The sequence below is a fragment of the Hibiscus syriacus genome, unplaced genomic scaffold (assembly GCF_006381635.1).
Source record: "Hibiscus syriacus cultivar Baekdansim isolate YM2019G1 unplaced genomic scaffold, ASM638163v2 tig00112114_pilon, whole genome shotgun sequence".
Lineage (NCBI taxonomy): Eukaryota > Viridiplantae > Streptophyta > Magnoliopsida > Malvales > Malvaceae > Hibiscus > Hibiscus syriacus.
The window spans coordinates 67,352-90,283 of record NW_024063255.1 but is presented as its reverse complement, the minus strand read 5'-3'; the positions used below and the strand labels follow the sequence as shown (position 1 = coordinate 90,283).

The 22,932-nt window shown below is 35.2% G+C and overlaps 1 protein-coding gene and 1 pseudogene across 1 annotated transcript; one reads left to right on the top strand and one right to left on the bottom strand.

Moving 5' to 3' along the window:
- The first annotated feature begins 4,650 nt into the window (after positions 1-4,650).
- Positions 4,651-8,530, top strand: LOC120174516 (bZIP transcription factor 18-like). Its single transcript, XM_039181333.1, has 4 exons — positions 4,651-5,225; positions 7,101-7,233; positions 7,572-7,656; positions 8,024-8,530. The coding sequence occupies exons 1-4, from the start codon at positions 4,747-4,749 to the stop codon at positions 8,392-8,394; spliced, it is 1,068 nt and encodes a 355-aa protein (XP_039037264.1). The 5' UTR covers positions 4,651-4,746; the 3' UTR covers positions 8,395-8,530.
- Positions 8,531-14,063: 5,533 nt separating this feature from the next.
- On the bottom strand, positions 14,064-22,932 carry LOC120174627 (annotated as a pseudogene).

Here is a 22,932-nt window from a genome sequence, read left to right as displayed (position 1 = left end):
CTAACTATTATCTCTTTTACTTTAACTATTGATTTTTCAGTCTAGTTAATCGGGTCACCTAACTATTTAAATCTTGTTAATCAAACCACCTGTCGTTAAATATTAACGGATGAGATGACGTGAGATTTAATAAAATTTATATAATTACACATTTAGTCCTCATTACTTACACATTCTATTAATTTGGTCCTAACTTGTATTTAATTCAATAAATTGACATGTGTCGCCGTGTGATTGAATTTTTAATAATTTTTATTTAATAAATTTTTGAACTAATCAAATGGTGACACGTGTCACTAATTGAATGAATGAAAACTAAATTGAATCAATAACTGTTGTTGGTGGGGTTCAGGTCGGGTGGAGAGTATAATTTTCGGGTCAGGTCGAATTGACCGAAAACCCGACCCATACATCTCAGGTCATGTCATCAATAGTCCCAACCAATTTAAATAATTCACATCAATCCTTTTTCCATGCCATTTACACACTTATTTTCGAAATCAATTTCTTCATTAATACATATTAAAATTTAAGAATTATTTTTAGAATCTTTTTAATCCATTTTCTTCTCCAACAATACCTATCAAAACTTTGAATATCGTCCTGAACATTCACCCTGACTGTTTGTAACTCAAATGGAAGAAAAGCATAGAGAAAAGTGGTCATAATTTTGTGTTGAATAGGGAAAGAAGTTGAAATTTTAAATTCAGAGGAGATTATTAGAAATGGAGATTAAAGCACGTGTTTGTTCTTTTACAGGGTACTTTATCCCTCTAAATTTAGTTGTTTGAACGACTTAACTTGTAATTGTCGTAATCCTTGGTTAATGTTTAGAGAAAAATCAAGAACACACTTCTCTTAATACCAACCTACCAATGTATGATGTTATCTGAGATTCCCAAAAATTGAAGAAGTAGTTGAGAAATCTTTGAAAGAAAGGAGGGTGTTTTAGTTTCCTAGAACCTAGAAATGATGATTAAATTATCCAACTTGAGTTCAGTTAATAACAACCCTCCCAGAATTAAGGCTTACTCGTCATCTTCCAATGTATAAGTAAGACAATAAATCATTGGATAAAGTAGCAATTCAGACACAACATATTATAGCCAATCAAACATTAATCAAAAGCATCTACATTGTTGTAGCAATGTTACTTAATGCCTGCGAATGAGTTCCCAAGCAAAAAATACCAATTCTCAAATATAATGCTAAATTAATAAAAATAAACTAAAATAGTACTAAATTGTACTCAAGGTCAAACAAATACCAACTCTTTTCAAGAGTTATCAAACAACAACAATTTAACCACACAAAAAAAAAAGAGTAATAAAATTTTTGAACCCCATTTTTTAATTTTTAGATCCGCCACTAGATAATGCCACATCATTATTGGAAAAATGTTATGTCAGTAGTTATGTTAATTTTTTAACTGTGAGCGACTAAAATGAAATCAAAATGTAATGTTGATATGATTTTAAAAAACAAAATAGTGAGTGATGAAAACATAACAAAAATGTTAGTTGAGATACTAAAGTTGTAGTTTACCCATAAAAGAATTCTATCGTAAGAGTAAAATCTCATGATTCGACAAATAACTTAATGTTGTCCATATATGCATCTTCTAGAGTTGATGTTGTAAACATTCATGAGAGAAAATCACACGATTTCCCTATTTACTTTCCTAGAATGAAGAGTCTTTCTTAGAAAGAAAAGAGTACAAACATCAATCACAATGATCCAAAACACATCAATTATTATCCATTTCTTCTTCTCACCTCTAATGTGCACAAAGTCTTCTTCTTTTGGTATGTAAAACTTCTAACACATTAGATAAAAACTAATTATATGATATACAATTTAACTTGATACAAATATTTATATATAGGGATGGATCGTACGAACTAAACAATTTTGGTGGTTAAATGAATGATTGTTATTAGAAGTTTTTAGTTAGAGTACCAACGATTTTTTGAGCATTAATTGTTAAATGATCATGAGTTTTTAGAACAAATACTACAAATTGTAATCACTTTAGACCAATAAAAAAAATATAAGAATGAATCGAAATAGATAACTAGAGCAATCATCCCTTTGAAAATTTTAAATTATGATATATTTTAATTGATAAATTTATTGTCTCCCTTCTAAAGTTTTAGAAACTCGTTCTCTAACATAAATCTTGTATCTATTTCTTCATACGTAATGCTGAAGCCTAAAACTTTTACTTGTATCTATTTCTCCATACGTAATGCTGAAGCCTAAAACTTTAAAAAGTAATTACATTCTTTATTATTTGAATTATCTTGAATATCTAAAATATAACATGTGAACCTATTCGAATAATCAAATTCATATGCACAACAACTTACCATTTTTGCTTCTAAACATGTATATTCTATCATGTGCAAACACCTTGAGCACATCATAATTATATATCATAACATAGATATACGTATCACTCATCAAAATCACCATGGCATCAAGATTTAGCATGCTCAACACATTTTATACAAATTAAGCAAGCCTTTTTAATAGTAGAGAAATAAACTAAATGGCTAGAACTAGCAGCCTCTATCTCGCATTGCACAAAGCTTCAGCATCGCCATTAGCAGCTTCCCCTACTTCAATCGGTGGCTCATGAAAAAATGAAGGCAAAAGAACGATTCCATGCTAAACCCGCTAAGTCATCCGTCACTCTATTACATTCACGAGGTGCAAATTCGAACCGCAGATTCCAGCTCCGCTTGATGAGTTGAACAATGTGTGGCATCATCGACGAACCTTCACCGCCCAATCAACGACAAGGCCTCCTTGCATTCAGTTTCGACGACAACCAATCGTAAATTCAACCTCTACGCAATAGACAATTCCTCGAAAATACCCCACAATTTTGCATTAAGTACTAAACAAACCCCTAAAACTTTAGAGAAGCCCATGATCCGGCGTCTCTTGCGATCCTAAATAATGTAAGATTAATCTCTTAAAAATGCATCACTGAACATGTTTGAAATACTAACAAATGTCAAATAAACTAGTTTTATCATCTTATCCTATCCGTAAATGTTAGAGTAGCTGTTATATCAGTTATAAGTTTGTTAGGGTTAGTTAAATTAGCCAAGAATACTTTTTATATATATATCAACGTTGTACCATTCTTTTACTACTTGAATGAAAGCATATTTTCAATCTTCTGCTTTCTGTTTCAATAGTTTTTCTACACAGTTTTTCAACTGTTATAAATTAGCTGACTCTATTCCCATATGCAATAGGGTAAGAGGGAGGTAGGGTAGTAGGTTGCCCCGCTAGGTTGAGAGCAACTTCCGTGGAAGACCTCCGGCAATTATGAATTGCCCACCGTGAGACTCGATCCCACGACCACAAGGTTAAGAACCTTGCAAGTTTTTCAATTGTTATAGTAAAATATAATATTCCATATAAAATTCACATACTCATAACATCATATAAGACACAATCATATAATTATCATCAAGTTGCATTACAATAAACAATATCATGTTATAAAGCTATCATCATAGTTTGTCATCCACCATGTACGTTCATTTGACTCGGTGAACAATATCCTATCTAAGAGTTGTTTTTACACCTTCAAAAGTTAGGTTAGTCTATCCAATATCCTATCTAAGAGTTGTTTTTACACTTTCAAAAGTTTTGTTGTAGTTAGCTCGTATGACATGGCCCGAACACTACAAAATTTATATACTTGTATATTCTCACAGAAACGAAATGAGCCCTGAACTTTGAGCTCAGTGAGGTATAAAATAAATAATGGATAATAACAATAAAGTATGAAAAAAATCATGTGTATTACTCCATACATAGTATTATTAGTCCATTCAAATTTTGTATTTAAGTTATCAATTATCATGTTTACACACATATAGTGTTATAAGACGAGACAGATTACAAATTACTCGAGTTCGTTTTAATCAAAGTTCAATTAATGTTTGAATCGAGTAGACTCGATTTGAGCTCAAACTCGAGTTCTTAACAAGTTGAAGCAAGCTACTTGATACTCAACTCGATATGCTCATTTTTTAAATTAAGTTATTAATAATATTAATATTTATATTTTTTAATAAAAAATACAATATAAGACTTTTATGTTCCTAAAGTTCAGGTTCGAGTGTTCGAGTTTGAACCGAGATTGAGTTTGAGTTTCAATCGAGCTAAGTTTGTGTTTCAATCGAGCTAAGTTTGTGTTTCAATCGAGTTCAAGTGTTTTTGAGCTCAAATCAAGCTTCAATTTTTGATTGAGTCGAACTTAAAAATTTTAAGCTCGCGAACTTTCTAGTCAAGTCGGGATTCAATTTTTGATTTCGATTTCAAGTCGAACTTGACAGTTTTAAGCTCGCAAGCTTTTGAGTTGATTTGAACTCAGTTTTAAACTTTTAACCATAGTTGGTCATACTCACTATTAATATTGGTAAATAAAAAATTTGATGTAAAATTAATTATTTTAACATATGATTATGGATGGAGTGGTGAATATTTTTTCCCATTTGTATGGAAATTCTCTAATTTAAATCCTTAAAAATAAAAGAAGTTTAATAACTTTTGCAAATATTTCTTATTTTTGAAGTAGTGATCAAAACGGTGTCGTGTTGCTGAGGAAATATCCGAAGAAGAAAGCTAAAAAAGAAGAAAAATATTTGCAACAGTCAGCTCTCTCTCATTGTCCTTCTGAGTTCTGAGATCTGAGATCTGAATCTAAAAAGGACACACAAAATGCAGGACCCGCCAAGTATCAAGCCAAACCCTGATCCACCACTTCCCTCCAATGCATCCTCCACCACCCAAACCACTTTCCGAGGCTCCTACCACAGGCGAGCCCAGTCCGATGTTCAATTCCGGATCCCCGACGACCTGGATCTCGTCTCCGACCCCTTCGAAGGAATTGGGTCCGAAGACGACTTGTTTTGCAGCTACATGGACATCGAGAAGCTGGGTGGATCATCTAAGGGACCCGACGATGATGGTGGCGCTGCTGGGTCTTCCAGTGCTGGATCGGGTCATAACCCCAAGGGAGAAGAAATCAGTGGCCGGTCGGGGATGGGGGACAAGACTAATGAAGGGGGAAAGGGAAGGCATAGGTATAGTAATTCAGTTGACGGGTGTTCGCTAATGGAGTCGATTGAAGCTAAGAAAGCTATGGCTCCTGATAAGCTTGCTGAATTGTGGACTGTTGACCCAAAGAGAGCCAAAAGGTTTGGGATTTATTTCTTCGTTTCTTCCACGTTTCGGGGTTTTTTTAGTGAATTTGTTTTTGGATACTCATGCAATTGTAAAGGCAACTGTAAGCTTGTAACTATTGGCGTAAAGTTTGTGTTTTTGTTTGTTTTCTGTAGATTATTGGGGGAAAGTTATTATAATAAATTAAGATCTTTATGAAAAGATATCGTATTGCTGGTTTGGTATATAAAGTTGATGATTTTTATTTGTTTTCATTTTGGTTGGTTATATATATTTAAATTTTCGTGGGCGTTATGATTGTTTTGTTTAGATGTTCTTTTCTTTCTTTTTATCAGTGGTGAAGTTGACTTTCTGTTTCTCATCTTTTTGTCTCCGCGATTTAGGAAGTAAAATGAAGAAATTAAGAAGTTGGACATGGAAATATATATTGTTTTGGGAAGGTGGAATTTGAAAGAAACTGAAAATTATGCAATTTTATGTAACTAATAGTTGATGTCAATTATGAGTTTTAACTAATTTTAGGTGTTCTTTTATGGATCTTGCATACTTCTTAGCTCATTATCATGGAAATTATGGTTGTATTGTTGAAAATCTTTTTGTTAATAATGTAGTGTTTACTCTGACTGTTTTCATCCTTGAAGGATGTAGTTTTGTTATTTTCGGAAATTCAGTTCCGGAGAGGTTCTTGAAAGTATTTTCTTTTTATGAAAAATTCATGTGCATTGTAAGTTGTATTCTATTTATGCTTGTATTCTATGGACTATGTTTTTTTGGCTTCTTTCTTGTTTCCTTTACGAGGAAAATGCATCGCAATTATTTTTCCGAAATCTTGGGTCTCTTGTTTTGTACCCTGATTAAGAGATGACATAAATGCTTCCTGAAATTTTGAAGTAAGAATAAGTACTGAACGGAATATTGGTATTAGTTAATTATATCTGAATTTCTATTACAGAATCTCCATGTCAAATTGCTAAATACATCTCGGGTCTCTTGTTCACCGTCTAATGTCGTAACACTATGGGTAGGAAATATATTGTTTAGGTATCACTGAAAATTTGCTTCATAACAAAATTCTGCACTAATTGATCTTCACACTCTTGGCCTTAAATGGTTTTCTGATTTTTTTTCTCATAGTTTTATCATGTTCTTCAAACTTGATGGAAAGTTTTAATAATATTTTTATCATTCCGCACCCTGCCTTTTAAAATTATTTGTCGTTTTGTCGCTATATTTCATGTAGTACTAGGATGACATTACAATTGTTGTTTCATATAAGTTTTATTTTTGGGCAAGTGAGCTGTTCTTTTCAAAATTCAGAATGTGCAATAATGGGTTTGTAAAGGTCATATGATTACAGGTTTTCTATTTTTTTTTATAGGAATAGGATGACATTACAATTGTTGTTTCATATAAGTTTTATTTTTGGGCAAGTGAGCTGTTCTTTACAAAATTCAGAATGTGCAATAATGGGTTTGTAAAGGTCATACGATTACAGGTTTTCTATTTTTTTTTTATAGGAATAGGATGCCTCATTAAAAACCTCCCTCATAGTAGTCCTCTGCCCTAAGGCAAGAACCAACTAGCGGAAGGAGGAAAAGAGTGCATCAATTTATTAATAATAAAACAGGTATCTATTTTTAGAATGTTATAACCTTTTCCCGTTCATTATTTGTAGTAATTGAGAGTCTCTAAACTCGAGTCTGTTTATTTATATATTATTCAAGAGGTTTATATTGCCTTAAATGCACCAGCATTTGTTGAGGTGGCTGGAGTAGAGCAATTGCGTCTCTTCGCTCTTTAGTTGGAATGGATAAGAACAATCTCATATTGTTTGGTGAGATTTGGGTTTGCATCCAAGCTTCTGCTAAGAATGTTCATAATTTGTGTAGGATCATTGCAAATCGGCAGTCAGCTGCTCGCTCTAAAGAGAGAAAAGCCCGATATATATCTGAACTGGAGAGGAAAGTCCAAACACTTCAAACAGAAGCTACTACACTTTCTGCACAACTAACCCTTTTCCAGGTTTTTGCCAAACAATTTTCTCATTGCATAATTTTGGAGCTTGTTTGTGGTGACCATTTGCATTCCTCCTCCTTAGAATTTCGGGTCTACATATTAAACAATCAATGTTTGGCTGTTCTACTTTCTAATATAAGCTTCTTGCAATCGGAGCTTTAATTCTTCTTGGTTCGTTCTTTTGTATGTACATGTTTAAATATGCTTGTAACTCTCAGTTAAAGGACTATGATTTTCAGAAATTGCCATTACTTTTGGATATGTTCCTTGTTACGTTGCTTTTATCCTTCTTTATTTGATAATACTGGAATATTTAACAGCCTTATTTTTGTGTTCTATTCTAGAGAGATACAACAGGCTTGACTAGTGAGAACACTGAGCTTAAGCTTCGGCTACAAGCCATGGAACAGCAGGCTCAGCTACGGGATGGTATGTTTTGTCCAAACTATTTTAATTACCGAATTCTCTTCAAGATGACATACTTTAAAAGCTTATACTTAGCTTGTCTATCGATATGTCTGTATGTTGCGCAAGTTGAGAAGTTTTCTTTTACCGTATATAGATAATGATGAGAAGCAAAACAAACTTGCATGAAACTGGTCAAACCCAGGGATTTGCATTTTGGTGGTGTTCTTATTTATTTTAGAGCTCAATCTTTGGGTACTATTTGTGATTGTCCATATGACATGGAGATATTCAGTCATGTCTGTATCATGTGCCTGCTATTTCACCAAAAAATTACTGCAGAAAGTTGTAATTACATGTAGTTTTTCTCATTGTTTGTTTCTGACTACAGCTCTAAATGAAGCACTGAATAAGGAAGTAGAGAGGCTCAAGATGGCTACCGGGGAAATGTCGACACCCACAGATAACTTTAATTTGGGAATGCACCATATGCCATTCACCCAATCTTCTTTCTTTCCTCCCCAGCCACGGCAAGTTGAACCCCAAAATATACAAATGCCACCATTTCATTCCTTGCAATCCAACATGTTGACACCTAATCAGTCTGTGGTAGCTGCCTCCAGATCACATGCCTTCGCTGATATGATGCAGCAAGATCCCCTTGGCCGATTGGAGGGGCTTGATATCAGTAGTCGTGATACACACTTAGTGAAATCTGAAGGCCCTTCAATATCTGCTGGTGAAAGTAGTGGAACGTTGTGATACAGATTTTGCTGATCTACACCGTGCCCTGTCCTATTTGTTGGGTTGTTCATAGACTGACCTTATTGACATCAAAAGGTACTGTTCGTTTGAATTCAGAAGTTTTAATGTGATTGGGATTTTAGTTTTCTCCGTAGCTTTGCTAGTTCTTCAGTCATTCAAGATTCTTTCCTTGTGGCATTCAACTCAATTTTTTTGGAGTAATGATGTGGGAATAAAAGTATGGTCCTAGGCGTAGACTAATGGAGCATCTCAAACCAGCTGCTACCATTTCTTATGTCTTTTAAGTATTGTTTAAACTTTAAAGTTGTATTTCTGGTGAATTTCGTCAAAAATGGGTTTCGTTTCAGTCAAGGACTCCCCCTCTCTAAACTTGAAAATATCCGGCTATCGGATTGCGGTGCCTTGAGCTTACTGTTTTTTCATTTTCTGGCTCATTTGGACCTTAGTCTTAGCTGCTGGTTTGGAAATTATTAAATGGTTCTCCATACTCCAAAGGATCATTTTGAGAAATGGTCCTAATAGAGATGAAAGCATCCATGTAGAGGAGATTATTGAATGTCACTCATGCAGTGATGTGAGGGAAAGACTCCATATTCAACTATCATATCTCCCTTTCTCCACTCGTAGGGACAAGTGTCACACTCTGAGAGGCCGCCATTCCCCTCCTGTGCACAGGTTCTGCTCCCGCGTGAGTCTCACGGATTGTGACTATGTCGTCTTGATAAAAGAAATCAATGTCTGTTTTAAATAACAGATATCAACAATGGTGAACATGGGAAGAGGAGATGACTGAAACCGACAATAACCACTGTAAAACATGTTACTGTCACTGTTTATATACTGAGGGGATCTTTTCACCATTTGGAGTGGAGCCCATATTGTTTGAGTAGTACAGAAAATGTCATGAGGGATTCGGATATCAGACTTAACTACCCGAGTTCTACAATTAAATGCACATGGCAGAAGGTTGAACTTACGTGCATGCGAAGTTGCTACTTTCATTTTTGTTGGGTCTGTTTTGTGGGTTAAAATGGGTGATTGTGTGTTTTAAACACCATAGGAGAATGGTCACATTTCCGTTTTGGAAAGTGGATAGATTTGTAGGAAAGACAACCCCTTGTGAAGGGCACTCATTGACCCCCAAAAGCAATTCAATTGGATAAATTTCACATTACCCTCGTATCTCAAGCTCGAGCTAGTACGAATCAAGCGACTTTGGTGGTAAAATATTGTTGTTATTCTTTAATGTTTTGGGTTTGACCACTATAAATGTCAGGAGTGTGAGTGTTCAATGTCAAATGATAGTTATTTTTTAATAGATAGTGTCCAGATTAATCCAAAAAAACTCATATTCTCTTTGTGCTCTTAAATATTATGCTTAACAATATTTTCTGTCATCTAATTAAAAAATTTATTAGTTTTAAAAAAATTTGTCTCTTATAATTATCAAATTTTGACTTTTCTTAAATTAAATTTATCTCATAAAAAATAATAAATTATAAATGGAGAGAATTTGTTTTTTAAATCTCGGGATGAGTACAATAACATTACTACTTTTCAAGACGGATCAAAATCTAACAGAATATGGCAAATGTAAGGTTTGAGGTTGGGGTCAAGACTCAAGACCACAAGACATCGTCTATCATCTCTAAATGTAATTCTTGAAAGATTTTGATACGATGATGGTTTATAATTTTATTGTTGTAAAAATTACATAGTATAGTGAGAAGGATATATGGGTACATAAAATTATATTTTTTTTAGAATATTCTTTTTATAAGCATGGGGTGATCATAAGATAATATTTGTATAAAAGATTCTTAATCAACTCTTGCAAATGTCGCGTTCGAACTTAAGACCTCTAGATATAACAACCATCCTTTTAATTATTAAGATAGTTCGTTTCGTCCTTGAATTCTCAACACAAGATTTGAATTCCAAACTCTGAGTTTTGTTTTAAAAATAAATCAATATTAACTAAAGAGTGAAAATCTTTAGTGGCCAAGTAAGGTAGAATCTTTATGGAGAATACTGTGAAAACCCAATCATATTAACTAAAGAGTCGTCTTCGTTAGTTGGCCATATAATCAGTTGAAAGTCTTCAAATCACGCGCCTAACAAAAGAGAGATTATTGAACGATTGCTAGAGAAATTTGATTACATCGTTGTTGTCCAACCCCCTTTCGGTTATTAAATCTTTCTAATTTCGTGTTTTGACACAAGAAAATAAACAATTATTAAAAAGGGTAAATTATAAATTTCGTCCAACTTTGGCATTGTCCTACACGAGAGTTAAATAAAAACCAACAAAGTGACATGGCCAACTTTTCACTGGCGTGGACTGTTGTTTGTTGATGTGGAAGCCACGTTTTCACTCCTTTTTATTTTATTTTTGAATAAAAACAATTAGTTTTATTAAAAAAAATTCAGAATTACGATGAATGCTTACAATTACAACCATAAACTAAACACGTAATTAGAATTTTTTTATAACCATTGATACAAGAAATTAGTCACTTGAGATCATACAAATACCATATAAGGAAAAAAAGTTAAAAACCCAACCAAAATACTTGATCAGTTGAGACATCATCAAATCCAACCCTAAGAAAAAATAACATTGGAAAAATTGCATATCAAAGTCGAGAGACGTAAGAAAACTATCCACGAACGCAACCACATATCCTTACCTAATTTGAGGGTCCAAAGCATAAAAGATAATTAGGATAACAAATAAGTGTCTTGATCAGTTGAGACATCGCCAAATCCAATCCTAAGAAAAAAGATAAAACGAAAAGAACAATCAAACAACCGATAAAGAATAAAAAACGTGTTAAAAGTAAAAGATAAATATACCATAAAGATATACAAAAACGTATGATAAATGTAGAATTATTAAACCCTAAAAATTAAAGGAGAAACTAAGATGTAATATAAGAAAATAAGTGAAAAAAATGAATATTAACGATTAATAACCAACATTAAGATCAGTGTTACCGTCGACCAAACAATGATGAAAAAGGAGTAAGCGACGGCCTTGAGGGGAGAAAAAAACTTAGAAAAATATAAACTTATTTTTATTTTTAAATCTGGTATTAAATACAATTTAATATATATATGAAATATAATTTATTTATGAGATTTGTTTCAAAGATTTAGGTACTTTCATGTCCCTTATTGGCCTAGGTTTGAGACCTCACTTACTTTATTATTTTTTTTGTAATATATGTATAAAAGTAATTTTCAAATTTGTGATTTGCCCTGATGGTTAAAGTGCTCACACTCCGGGTTAGAGTCCTAAGTTCATATCATTTGAATGCATAATTAATTCATTTTTTATGACATAATCTAAAACAAGATATATAAACAATTTTGCAATGTAATATCAAATATGAGGTTTACCTTAGATGTTAATGCATGTCTAGAGTAAGATATGGTTCTTGGTCCAATTCTCTCTGGTGGCATTTTTATTTAATTAAATAACTCTCCAATTTTATTGGAGGATTAACTTTTTGAATTAAATTAAAATTAAAATTAAATTAATATAAATAATAAAGACTATATATATAATCATATCAATTTTATTAACTATCACGTCACATTATATATTTTTCTTCCCTTTTCATTTCGCGGTGGCTCTAATGTTTTCTTTTGGTCTGGTCAACGAGAGCTCTTCTCCTCGGCCTCCATAGTTTAAGCACGACACGAGCTTTATTTTGTGTTAAAGATAAGTGATCCCTCGTCGTTAACAAAAGACTTCGAGGGACCAAAAAAGGGATAGTCGATTTTTTTCATTCTTCTTGGTGACCTTTCATATTTTTTTTTCCTTTTTATTATTCGTGATGATTATTGGCTCCTTTGTTATTGCAAGTTTGACGGTGTCACTCCCTTCGTCGTGTTTGACCTTCATGGTTATGATCACCTTCAGATTCCTGCCTTTTCTGGTTCACAGATTCCATGTTCTCCCTTTACTTAATATTGTGGTTCTCTATGGCTGACCTAATCGCTCTAGCGAGGAGTTTACCGTGATTTTTCTGTTACCTCTCAAGGTCGTCTCTGTTATTGCTCCTGTCAAATATCAAGCTCATCACTACCTGTGATTTTCTATTAGTGACGAGAATGCCATTCTTCTGGTTAAAGACTTCTCCGTGTTGTGAGTCTAGGTTTAGGAGTTAGTTTTACTGTTATATTTAGTTAGAGGTGGTTAGGACGGTTTTAATAGCCACTCTCTAAACTAACACTCTCAATCTTCTTGTATATATTGTCTGGTCTCAACTCTTTATGCTCATTATAACATAGTATCAGAGCTATTTTCTAGTGTGTTTCTGAAGAGTTTGATGACCAAACTTTCGTGTTTTTTTATTTGGTTGAAATTCTTGACGTGCTTCTTGATATTTGGAGTCTTCAATAGTATTTGTCTTATGTTATAGTGATAGGGTGTCTTCAGTTGTAGATGTGTTTGTGTATTAAACTGTTGGAGTTCTTTTTTTTCGTTTGATTCATCGCTAAATTGATTTTCTTTCTTGCACAAGTCGTGTTTGATGTTTTGCGTGAACGAACTTTGTGATTGGACGATAGTCCCTTGTTTTTATCTTCCATATGTTTGTTTCTTTGTCTGTTTGAAATTTTCAAGATCAAAATGACTATAATCTCGAATGCTAGTGAACCACATAATGTGAATCCATATTTGAAAACAAGTCAAGATCTCCAAGATGTGAATAATGCCAGGTCCAAACATCTCAGGTGGGAATGTATCTTTTACCACTTCAAATCTCTATTTTATCCACCAACTTTCTAAATTTGACAGTAAAATTGTCTGAAAGTACTTATGTTCTTTGGAGGCATCAAGTGATGCTAATCATTGGTAGCTATGGTTTACCTGAATTATATTTTTGAAGAGTACAAGATTCCATTTAAGTTTGTTATAGATGATGTTGGGTAGGTTGTTAAGAATCAAGCGTTCTTGGTTCATCATCAATAAGATAAGCTGCCAGTTTGTTGGCTTCTATCTACGATTAATCATGAGATTCTACCATATCTCATTGGGCTCAATACTATTTTTTTTCGTATGGAATCAAGGGCGTAACTAGGAATTTATTAGAGCGGCGTTAAAATATATTTTATTTTCTATAAATGCATTTTTTTAAGTTGAGGGGCTAATAATTTTTTCTTTATTTATTTTTTAAAAAAATATATATTTTTAATATTAATTAATAATTAAAAAGTTTTGCGGGGGACGAGGGTTGTACTTGTTGAGGTTCAACTTTCATAAGCTTGTTGAGATTCAATTTGGCTGTAAAATTAAAGCGTTACAAACAGATGAAGGAGGAGAATATCAAGTCCTTGCAAATTGGCTGGTCTCGAATGACATACAACGTAGAATTTCTTATCCGAGCACTTTCAAACAGAATGAGACAACTGAAAGAAAACATCGTCATGTAGTTGAAATGGGTCTAACGTTACTTGTTGAAGCATCTTTGCCCTTACGATTTTTGAGTTTTACTTTCACTTAGGTTGTGTTCATGATAGACAGGTTGCCAACGCATTTAATTCTTAATTTGAAGGTTATTACAATCATTTTTGAGTCTAACGTTACATGCACGTTGTGTCTGCAAATCCTTGAAAATATTGAGCTCCAAATCACACTTAAAATAAATCTACTGGTTTCATCCCTGAACTGAGAATGAAAAATCCTCCTCGGTGACTGCTCTAGACGTTTACACCTCCCCTTCACTGCCATACGAAGAATAATCTTCAGCATTATCACTATCCCTCTCCTTCAAGTCTTCAATCTTCTCCAAAGCCTCTTTCAAATCCCATCTCCTCTCTATATTCCATTCACAGCAACACATTCCGATGTTCAACAGCTTAAGCATCTCGCCTTCCCCATTTCTCGTTCCTTTCATGTCCTTGTCGAATACCTCGCCAGTCCATTCTTCTCTAACAACCGAGTTCACCCATGTTGCCAAATCTGCATTGCCACCTTTACCTTGTTTCAAGTAGTTGCCAGGGAACTTACCCGTTAGGCGTTCGTGGACGAGTATTCCGAGGCTCCATACGTTGGTCTTCCGTGTTGTTCGGTCGTATTGGGAGAATTCAGGGGACTTGTAGGCCACCATGAACTGATGAGCATGGTCTTTGTTGACGACGGGTATTAGGCCGTAGTCTGCTAGAAGGGGTTCAAATGTGTGGTCTAATAGCACATTGGAGGATTTGAGATGTCCGTGGGGTAGTGTGAGGTTGGAGAGTTCATTGTAAAGGTAGGCCAAACCATTTGCTACTCCCTTGATGATCTTCAATCTTGTTGGCCAATCCAGCCCTAGCTGCCCTGGACCACGCCTAGCAGACAAAAGTATGTCAACCCTAACGTTAATTCAGATCTTGCTATAGTGAAAAAGAGGGAAAAAAGTTTAATTCATCGTTGGCACTAATAATATAATGCAATATAACTAAAATATTAATCCAAGTTTTTTGAGGCATCTTATAAAAATATGCCTTTTTATAGGGATATAAATAAATGATAAAAAAATTAGCTTACCCTATTCCCATATGTAATGGGGTAAGGGGAGGTAGGATAGTAGGCTGCCCCTAACACCAGGTTGAGAGCAGCTTTCGTGGGAGACCTCCGGCAATCAGAATTATGAATTGCCCACCAAGTTGCTCTACCAACTGAGCTGGACGGGCAATTCTTATAAATAAATTATAGATTCATACAAACCAAATTCATTAACTAAAAATGAATCTCAAGCCTTACACTTAAATAGTATAAATTTTAAACTTCAAAATTCAAGAATATAAACCCCTAAACCCTACTTTAAGCAATAAATTTGTCTTTAAAAATAAGTGCATTATAATTTTGTAAAGGTTTACTATCTCACTAATTAAGTGGTATTGACATCCATTGTTTAGGACTCAAGCCCTACCCTTTTTTTTATTGAAATTTCAACAAATTATTCGGTGCATTAATGCATCGAATGTGCAAGTGTGCAAGTGGAATTATGGAGTCAATAAAGTCGCTGCAAATTGTTGAAATAATAAAGGCATAACTACCAAATTGAGTCTCTAAACTTTAGGGTATTTACAAGATTAGTCCTCAAGTTTCAACTATAAATACCCTAGCTCATTTAGCTTCAAAATCATCCCAAAGCATTCTAGCTTTCTTCCAATACTAGAGAGAATTTAGAGAGTTTCTTGAGAGTTGTTTTCTTCTTTTTATCAAGAGAGAATTCTCATTGTTTTCTCCTTGGTCGATCGAGAGAGGTTGTAATTCCTAATTTCTCATAGTGAAATTCTTCTATCGTTGCCCATGGTTTTTACCCTATATTATTCAGGGTTTTCCACGTAAATTTTGTGTCTCTTTTATCTTCATATTTATTTTCTCAAATTATCAGTTGCGATTTTGCTCTATCCGATAGCCGTCTTCCGCAACAATTGGTATCCGAGCCAGATTTGAGTGTGTAATATCTGCTTATTGTCTTTGTGGTTGCCACCAAAAGGTGGATCCTCCAACATAAGAAAGTAAGAAGTTATTACCCATTCTTTGAAGGTTCGAGATAACTATTCACGATAGTGAAATCGTGGGAGTTATCCGTAAAAGAAACTATGGCAACGAAATTTGATATTGAAAAATTCAATGGGAGAAATTTCTCATTGTGGAAATTGAAGATGAAGGTTATCCTGAGGAAAGACGGTTGTCTAGAAGCTATCAGTGAAAGGCCGATAGATTTCACAGATGACAACAAATGGATCGAAATGGACGGAAATGCTATGACAAACTTTCATCTAGCATTAGCAGATGAAGTATTGTCAAGCATCGAGGAGAAAAAGACAGCTAAGGAGATATGAGATCATCTCACCAAATTGTACGAGGCCACATCGTTGCACAATAAAATTTTCCTTAAGAGGAAATTGTACACTCTCTGTATACCAGAATATACTTCAGTGACGGAGCACTTAAATACACTAAACACCTTATTTTCTCAGCTTACATCCTTAAGCTGTAAAATAGGAGAACAAGAACGTGCTGAACTTCTACTTCAAAGTCTACCAGATTCGTACGATCAACTCATCATTAACTTGACAAACAGTAATGTCACCAGTCTAGTCTTCGATGACGTTGCAGCTGCTGTTCTACAAGAAGAAAATCGGCGCAAGAACAAGGAAGACAGACAAGTAAATCTGCAACAAGCAGAAGTGTTGACAACGATGAGAGGGAGATCAACAGAACGTGGCCAAAGCAGCAGTCATAAACATGGTAGATCGAAGTCGAGGAGCAAGAAGAATTTAAAGTGCTACCACTGTGGAAAGAAGGGTCACTTGAAGAAGGATTGTTGGAGTCTAAATAAAAACTCCAATCCACAAGGCAATACCGCAAACATTTCAGATGATGGAGATGCTCTATGCTGTGAAGCGTCAACCACCGTGGAAGGAAGAAAACGATTTACAGATATATGGCTCATTGATTCGGGAGCAACATATCACATGACCTCAAGAAGAGAATGGTTCCATCATTATGAACCTGTCTCAAGAGGATCTGTGTATAGTTGCAATGATCATGCCTTAGAGATCGTTGGCGTGGGAACCATCAAATTGAAGATGTATGATGGAACGATTAAAGCTGTTCGAGATGTGCGGCACGTGAAAGGCCTGAAGAAAAATTTATTATCCTACGGATTATTGGATAATAATGCAAGCAAGATTGAAACACGGAAAGGAATCATGAAGGTGTTTCGTGGAGCGCTTGTGGTGTTGAAAGGCGAAAAGATAGCAACAAACTTGTACATGCTGAAGGGAGAAACTTTGCTAGAAGCAGAAGCCTCTGTTGCCTCATGTAGTTCAGATTCTGCAATGTTATGGTATCAGAAACTTGGACACATGTCAGAACAAGGAATGAAAGTCCTTGTGGAGCAAAAGCTACTTCCAGGCTTAACAAAGGTATCACTTCCTTTGTGTGAGCATTGCATAACAAGTAAGCAGCACCGGTTGAAATTCAACACATCAAATTCTAGAGGCAAAAGTGTTCTAGAATTGGTTCACTCTGACGTATGGCAAACACCAGTTATATCCCTAGGCGGAGCAAAATATTTTGTCTCATTTATTGATGACTACTCTAGGAGATGTTGGGTGTACCCTATTAAGAAGAAGTCAGATGTGTTTTCCACTTTCAAAAACTTCAAAGCGCGGGTGGAACTTGATTCTGGAAATAAGATCAAGTGTTTCAGAACAGATAATGGAGGAGAATACACAAGTGAAGAATTTGATGACTTTTGCAGGAAAGAATGCATCAAAAGACAGTTCACAGTGGCAAACACTCCTCAACAAAATGGAGTGGCAGACCGGATGAACAGAACCTTGTTAGAAAGAACAAGAGCAATGTTGAGAGATGCAGGCCTAGAAAAATCATTCTGGGCAGAAGCAGTCAATACCGCCTGTTATTTGGTGAATCGAGCTCCATCAACTGCAATAGAGCTGAAGACACCAATGGAGATGTGGACTGGTAAACCAGCTGATTATTCAAACCTCCATATATTTGGAAGTATTGTGTACGTGATGTACAACTCCCAAGAAATCTCAAAGCTGGATCCAAAATCCAGGAAATGCAAATTCTTGGGGTATGCTGATAGAGTAAAGGGGTATCGCTTGTGGGATCCCACTGTCCGCAAAGTGATCATCAGCAGGGATGTTATCTTTGTAGAAGATAAACTAAAAGGAAAAGAAGACGATGATAGTGCTGAAAAGTTAGAGACTACACAGATACATGTGGAAAAAGAGGTTGAACAAGGAGATTTTTCAGAAGCAGAACCAGCACATGATGAACAAGAACCAGAGAGTTCTGAAGCTCTAACAACTCGTCAATCAGATCATGCGAGAAGACGTCCCAATTGGCACTCAGATTATGTTATAGAAGGTAATGTTGCATACTGCCTTTTAACAGAGGACGGTGAGCCATCAACATACCATGAGACAATAAACAACTCAGATGCTTCACTGTGGATGATGGCGATGCAAGAAGAAATCGAAGCTCTTCATAAAAATAATACATGGGACCTTGTGCCACTACTACAAGGAAGGAAGCCAATTGGTAACAAATGGGTCTTCAAAATCAAGCGAAATGGTGACGATCAAGTTGAGAGATATCGTGCAAGACTGGTTGTCAAAGGATATGCTCAAAAAGAAGGTATTGATTTCAATGAAATATTTTCTCCTGTGGTTCGACTAACAACAGTTCGAGTAGTTTTGGCAATGCGTGCTACATTGAACTTATATCTAGAGCAGCTAGATGTTAAAACTGCTTTTCTTCATGGAAATCTTGAAGAAGAGATTTATATGCTCCAGCCTGAAGGTTTTGAAGAAGAAGAAAAGAAGAAGAACTTGGTTTGCAGGTTGAACAAATCTCTGTACGGTCTAAAGCAGGCGCCGAGGTGTTGGTATAAGAAATTTGATTCCTTCATTATGTGCATTGGATACAACAGACTTAATGCAGACCCTTGTGCTTATTTCAAGAGGTCTGGTGATAACGATTTTGTTATATTGCTGTTGTATGTGGATGACATGTTGGTTGTAGGACCCAACAAAGATCATATTGAAGAATTGAAGGCACAACTGGCTAGGGAATTTGAAATGAAGGACTTGGGATCAGCAAACAAGATTCTAGGGATGCAAATTCACCGAGACAGAAGTAATAGGAAGATTTGGCTTTCACAAAAGAATTACTTGAAGAAGATCTTGTCACGATTCAACATGCAAGATTGTAAGCCAATTTCTACCCCTCTTCCTATTAACTTCAAATTATCCTCCAGTATGAGTCCTAGCAGTGAAGAAGAGAGGATGGAGATGTCTCGAGTACCGTATGCATCAGCAGTGGGAAGTTTAATGTTCGCTATGATATGCACAAGACCATACATTGCACAAGCAGTGGGAGTAATTAGTCGGTACATGGCGAATCCAGGAAAAGAGCATTGGAATACAGTAAAGAGGATCCTGAGATACATCAAAGGGACCTCAAATGTTGCATTATGTTACGGAGGATCAAACTTACTAATAAATGGGTATGTAGATTCTGATTATGCAGGGGATTTGGATAAAAGCAAATCTACTACAGGATATGTGTTCAAAGTTGCTGGTGGAGCTGTAAGTTGGGTTTCAAAATTGCAGTCAGTTGTGGCTACGTCCACAACAGAGGCAGAATATGTAGCAGCTACACAAGCCAGTAAAGAAGCAATTTGGTTGAAGATGCTATTGGAGGAGCTTGGGCACAATCAAGAGTATGTCTCTCTGTTTTGTGACAGTCAAAGCGCCTTGCATCTAGAAAGGAATCCAACATTTCATTCAAGGACAAAGCACATACGAGTTCAGTACCATTTCATTCGTGAAAAGGTGGAAGAAGGGACGGTAGATATGCAGAAGATCCATACCAAAGAGAACATAGCAGATTTCATGACGAAGGCGATCAATACTGATAAATTTACCTGGTGTCGATCCTCTTGTGACCTGTCAGAGACGTAAGCAACATGATGGTACAAGGTAGAAAGAATGGTGTGAATATATGATTGTTCCAATCAAATCTTCAAGTGGGAGATTATTGAAATTTCAACAAATTATTCGGTGCATTAATGCACCGAATGTGCAAGTGTGCAAGTGGAATTGTGGAGTCAATAAAGTAGCTGCAAATTGTTGAAATAATAAAGGCATAACTACCAAATTGAGTCCCTAAACTTTAGGGTATTTACAAGATTAGTCCTCAAGTTTCAACTATAAATACCCTAGCTCATTTAGCTTCAAAATCATCCCAAAGCATTCTAGCTTTCTTCCAATACTAGAGAGAATTTAGAGAGTTTCTTGAGAGTTGTTTTCTTCTTTTTATCAAGAGAGAATTGTCATTGTTTTCTCCTTAGTCGATCGAGAGAGGTTGTAATTCCTAATTTCTCATAGTGAAATTCTTCTACCGTTGCCCGTGGTTTTTACCCTATATTATTCAGGGTTTTCCACGTAAATTTTGTGTCTCTTTTATCTTCATATTTATTTTCTCAAATTATCAGTTGCGATTTTGCTCTATCCGATAGCCGTCTTCCGTAACATTTTCCAATTCTATAAAAATTATCATTGCATTATCTTATAATCTTTTTTAAAGGACTAAAATGAAAGTGTATCATTTAGGGGAAATGCAATTTAACCATTATCTTAACTTAAAACTAGAGTTGTTTTAGAAATTTTCGAGGCCCTGAGCAAAAACTCAAAAATAAGTAGGAATAACACATCTTGATTTTTGAACCAAATAATTAATAGACAAGAGCACGAGCAACACAACTTGATTTTTAAACCAAATAATTTCAGAAATTAGAATTTTTTTTCTCTAATTCTTTGAGACATTGTTCTTCCGAAAATTATCAAATTCAAAAACCCAAAATATTCATTCTTCTTCTTCTCGAATTTGAATGAATTGAATTGTGGATATGGTATGAAGAAGAAGAGTTAAAAAATATTTAATAAATTGAAGAATGAATTGATATTGGAGAAGAAGAGTGAAAAATATTTAATAAATTGAAAGATTTGATTTGAGAAACAGAGAAAAATATGGTTATATTTAATTTTAAATTAAATTAATTAATGGGAAAGAGAATGAAAAATTGAGGTTGCTATACTATTAATTATTTTACCCTGAAAAATTAATGGGACATGGGCCTAACTATAAAGATTAAAAGAGGCTGTGCTTAAAACTTTAAATTTTAAAGGATTAAAACGAAAAAAATCGAACTTTCAAAAAAATAAACTAAAAAAATCAAGTTTAAGGGTTATGGAGAACGTACAATGAAGATGAGTAGTCAGGCCTCCATGGATAGGGGTGTTCAAAATTCGGTTTTAACCGAATTAATCGAACGAATAGAATTAGTTCAGTTAATTCGATCGGCCATCGATTTAGTTCGGTCGGGGAACGGTTAAAGATTTTTTTGAAATTCGGTTAACGGTTAAGGATTTTTTTAAAATTCGGTTAACGGTTAATTCGGTTCGAAATCGGTTAATTAACTGAATTAACCTTTAAATATAATTATACTAAGAGACTTAGCCGGCCCAATCCATATAAAACCCATTTAAAACCCAAATCAATATTAATTAATTAAAATAATCTCAATACTAAATACAAATTGTTTGAATCAAATTAATTAGATATTATTTATAATTAGATATTATTTAAATTAATTGTAAATTGTTTTTAATTAAAAAATATTAAATTCTAAAATTCTAAAAAAAATCGGTTAATTCGAAAATTAACCGAAATTTATTCAGTTCGGTTAATACTTTCAAAAAAAAATTCAGTTCGATTAACAGTTAAAGAAAAAAAGTTCGATTAATTTAGTTAAGGGTATTCGGTTCGATCCGTTTTAACCGAATGAACACCCTATCCACTGGGAGCAAAATCAGAGACCAAAAGCTTCTCTTCTCTTCTACAATAGAACGCTATAAGGGAAAGCACGTTAGGGTGTGAAAACCTTCCAAGTCTATCCATGTGCTCACGAAATTCCTCTTTCCCCATCTTGTTCATTTGCTTGAACCTCTTCACCACCATGCCTCGTCCATCCGAAATCACTGCTCCCGCTTCCCTGCACCTCCGCCGATGCCCTAAGCAAGTCCTGCAACTCGAACCTCTCCCTCTCCTTCCTCACGAAATGCAGCCTCGCATTTTCCCATAGTTTTTTGTAATAATTGGCTGATTTGTCTTCACTGATCTTCCCCACTGTCACGTTGTTGCCTGATTTCTTCTTTTCTGTTTTTTTTGAATTGGGATGCTATGGTTGGATCTTTGAGGATATAGTGAACAGCTGCGATGAGAGCTAAGATAACCAACGAGCAGGCTACGACGGTGATTATTATGATGGTCCGCTTCTTTCTAGTGGATTTGCATTCGGGTAGTGGCTTGCCACATAGGTTATTACCTGCGAAGAAACTTGGGTTCATGTTGCTCAATCCGTAGGGTATTGGACCATAGAGGTTGTTATAAGCTAGATTAACTAAACTCAGGTTATCCTGTTCAAAATCTGGTATCCGCCCTTCAAAATGATTCCACTCAAGGCTCAACTGCAACAGTTTCGGCAATGTCGCCAACGATTTCGGTATTGAACCGGACGAGTTATTCCATCCGAGAAAATCCTTTTGCAGCGCCTTCATGCCTGCGAAACCGTCATCACGTATTGCACCCGATAAACTATTGTTTTCCAAATACAAGACTCTCAAATAAACAAGCTTGTTCACGTCAGGGAATGGACCTGCGAAGCTGTTGATCATAAAGCTCACGGTACGCAAAAGTTGCAATCCCTTCAGCGTGTCTATATCAATCACACCTTCTAGACCCATATTTTCGAGCTTTAGCCCGAAGACAGAACCGTTGCTGCAGCGTATACCAGTCCAGTTTGGATTGTCTCCGGTGCATGGACCTGGACCCGACGCGTTCCAATCGTCTAGCTGAGAGTCGTAATTGGTTAAAGAGGTCCTGAACTTGAGTAGTATCTCGGCCTCGGTGTGACACCATGTTGGTCCCAT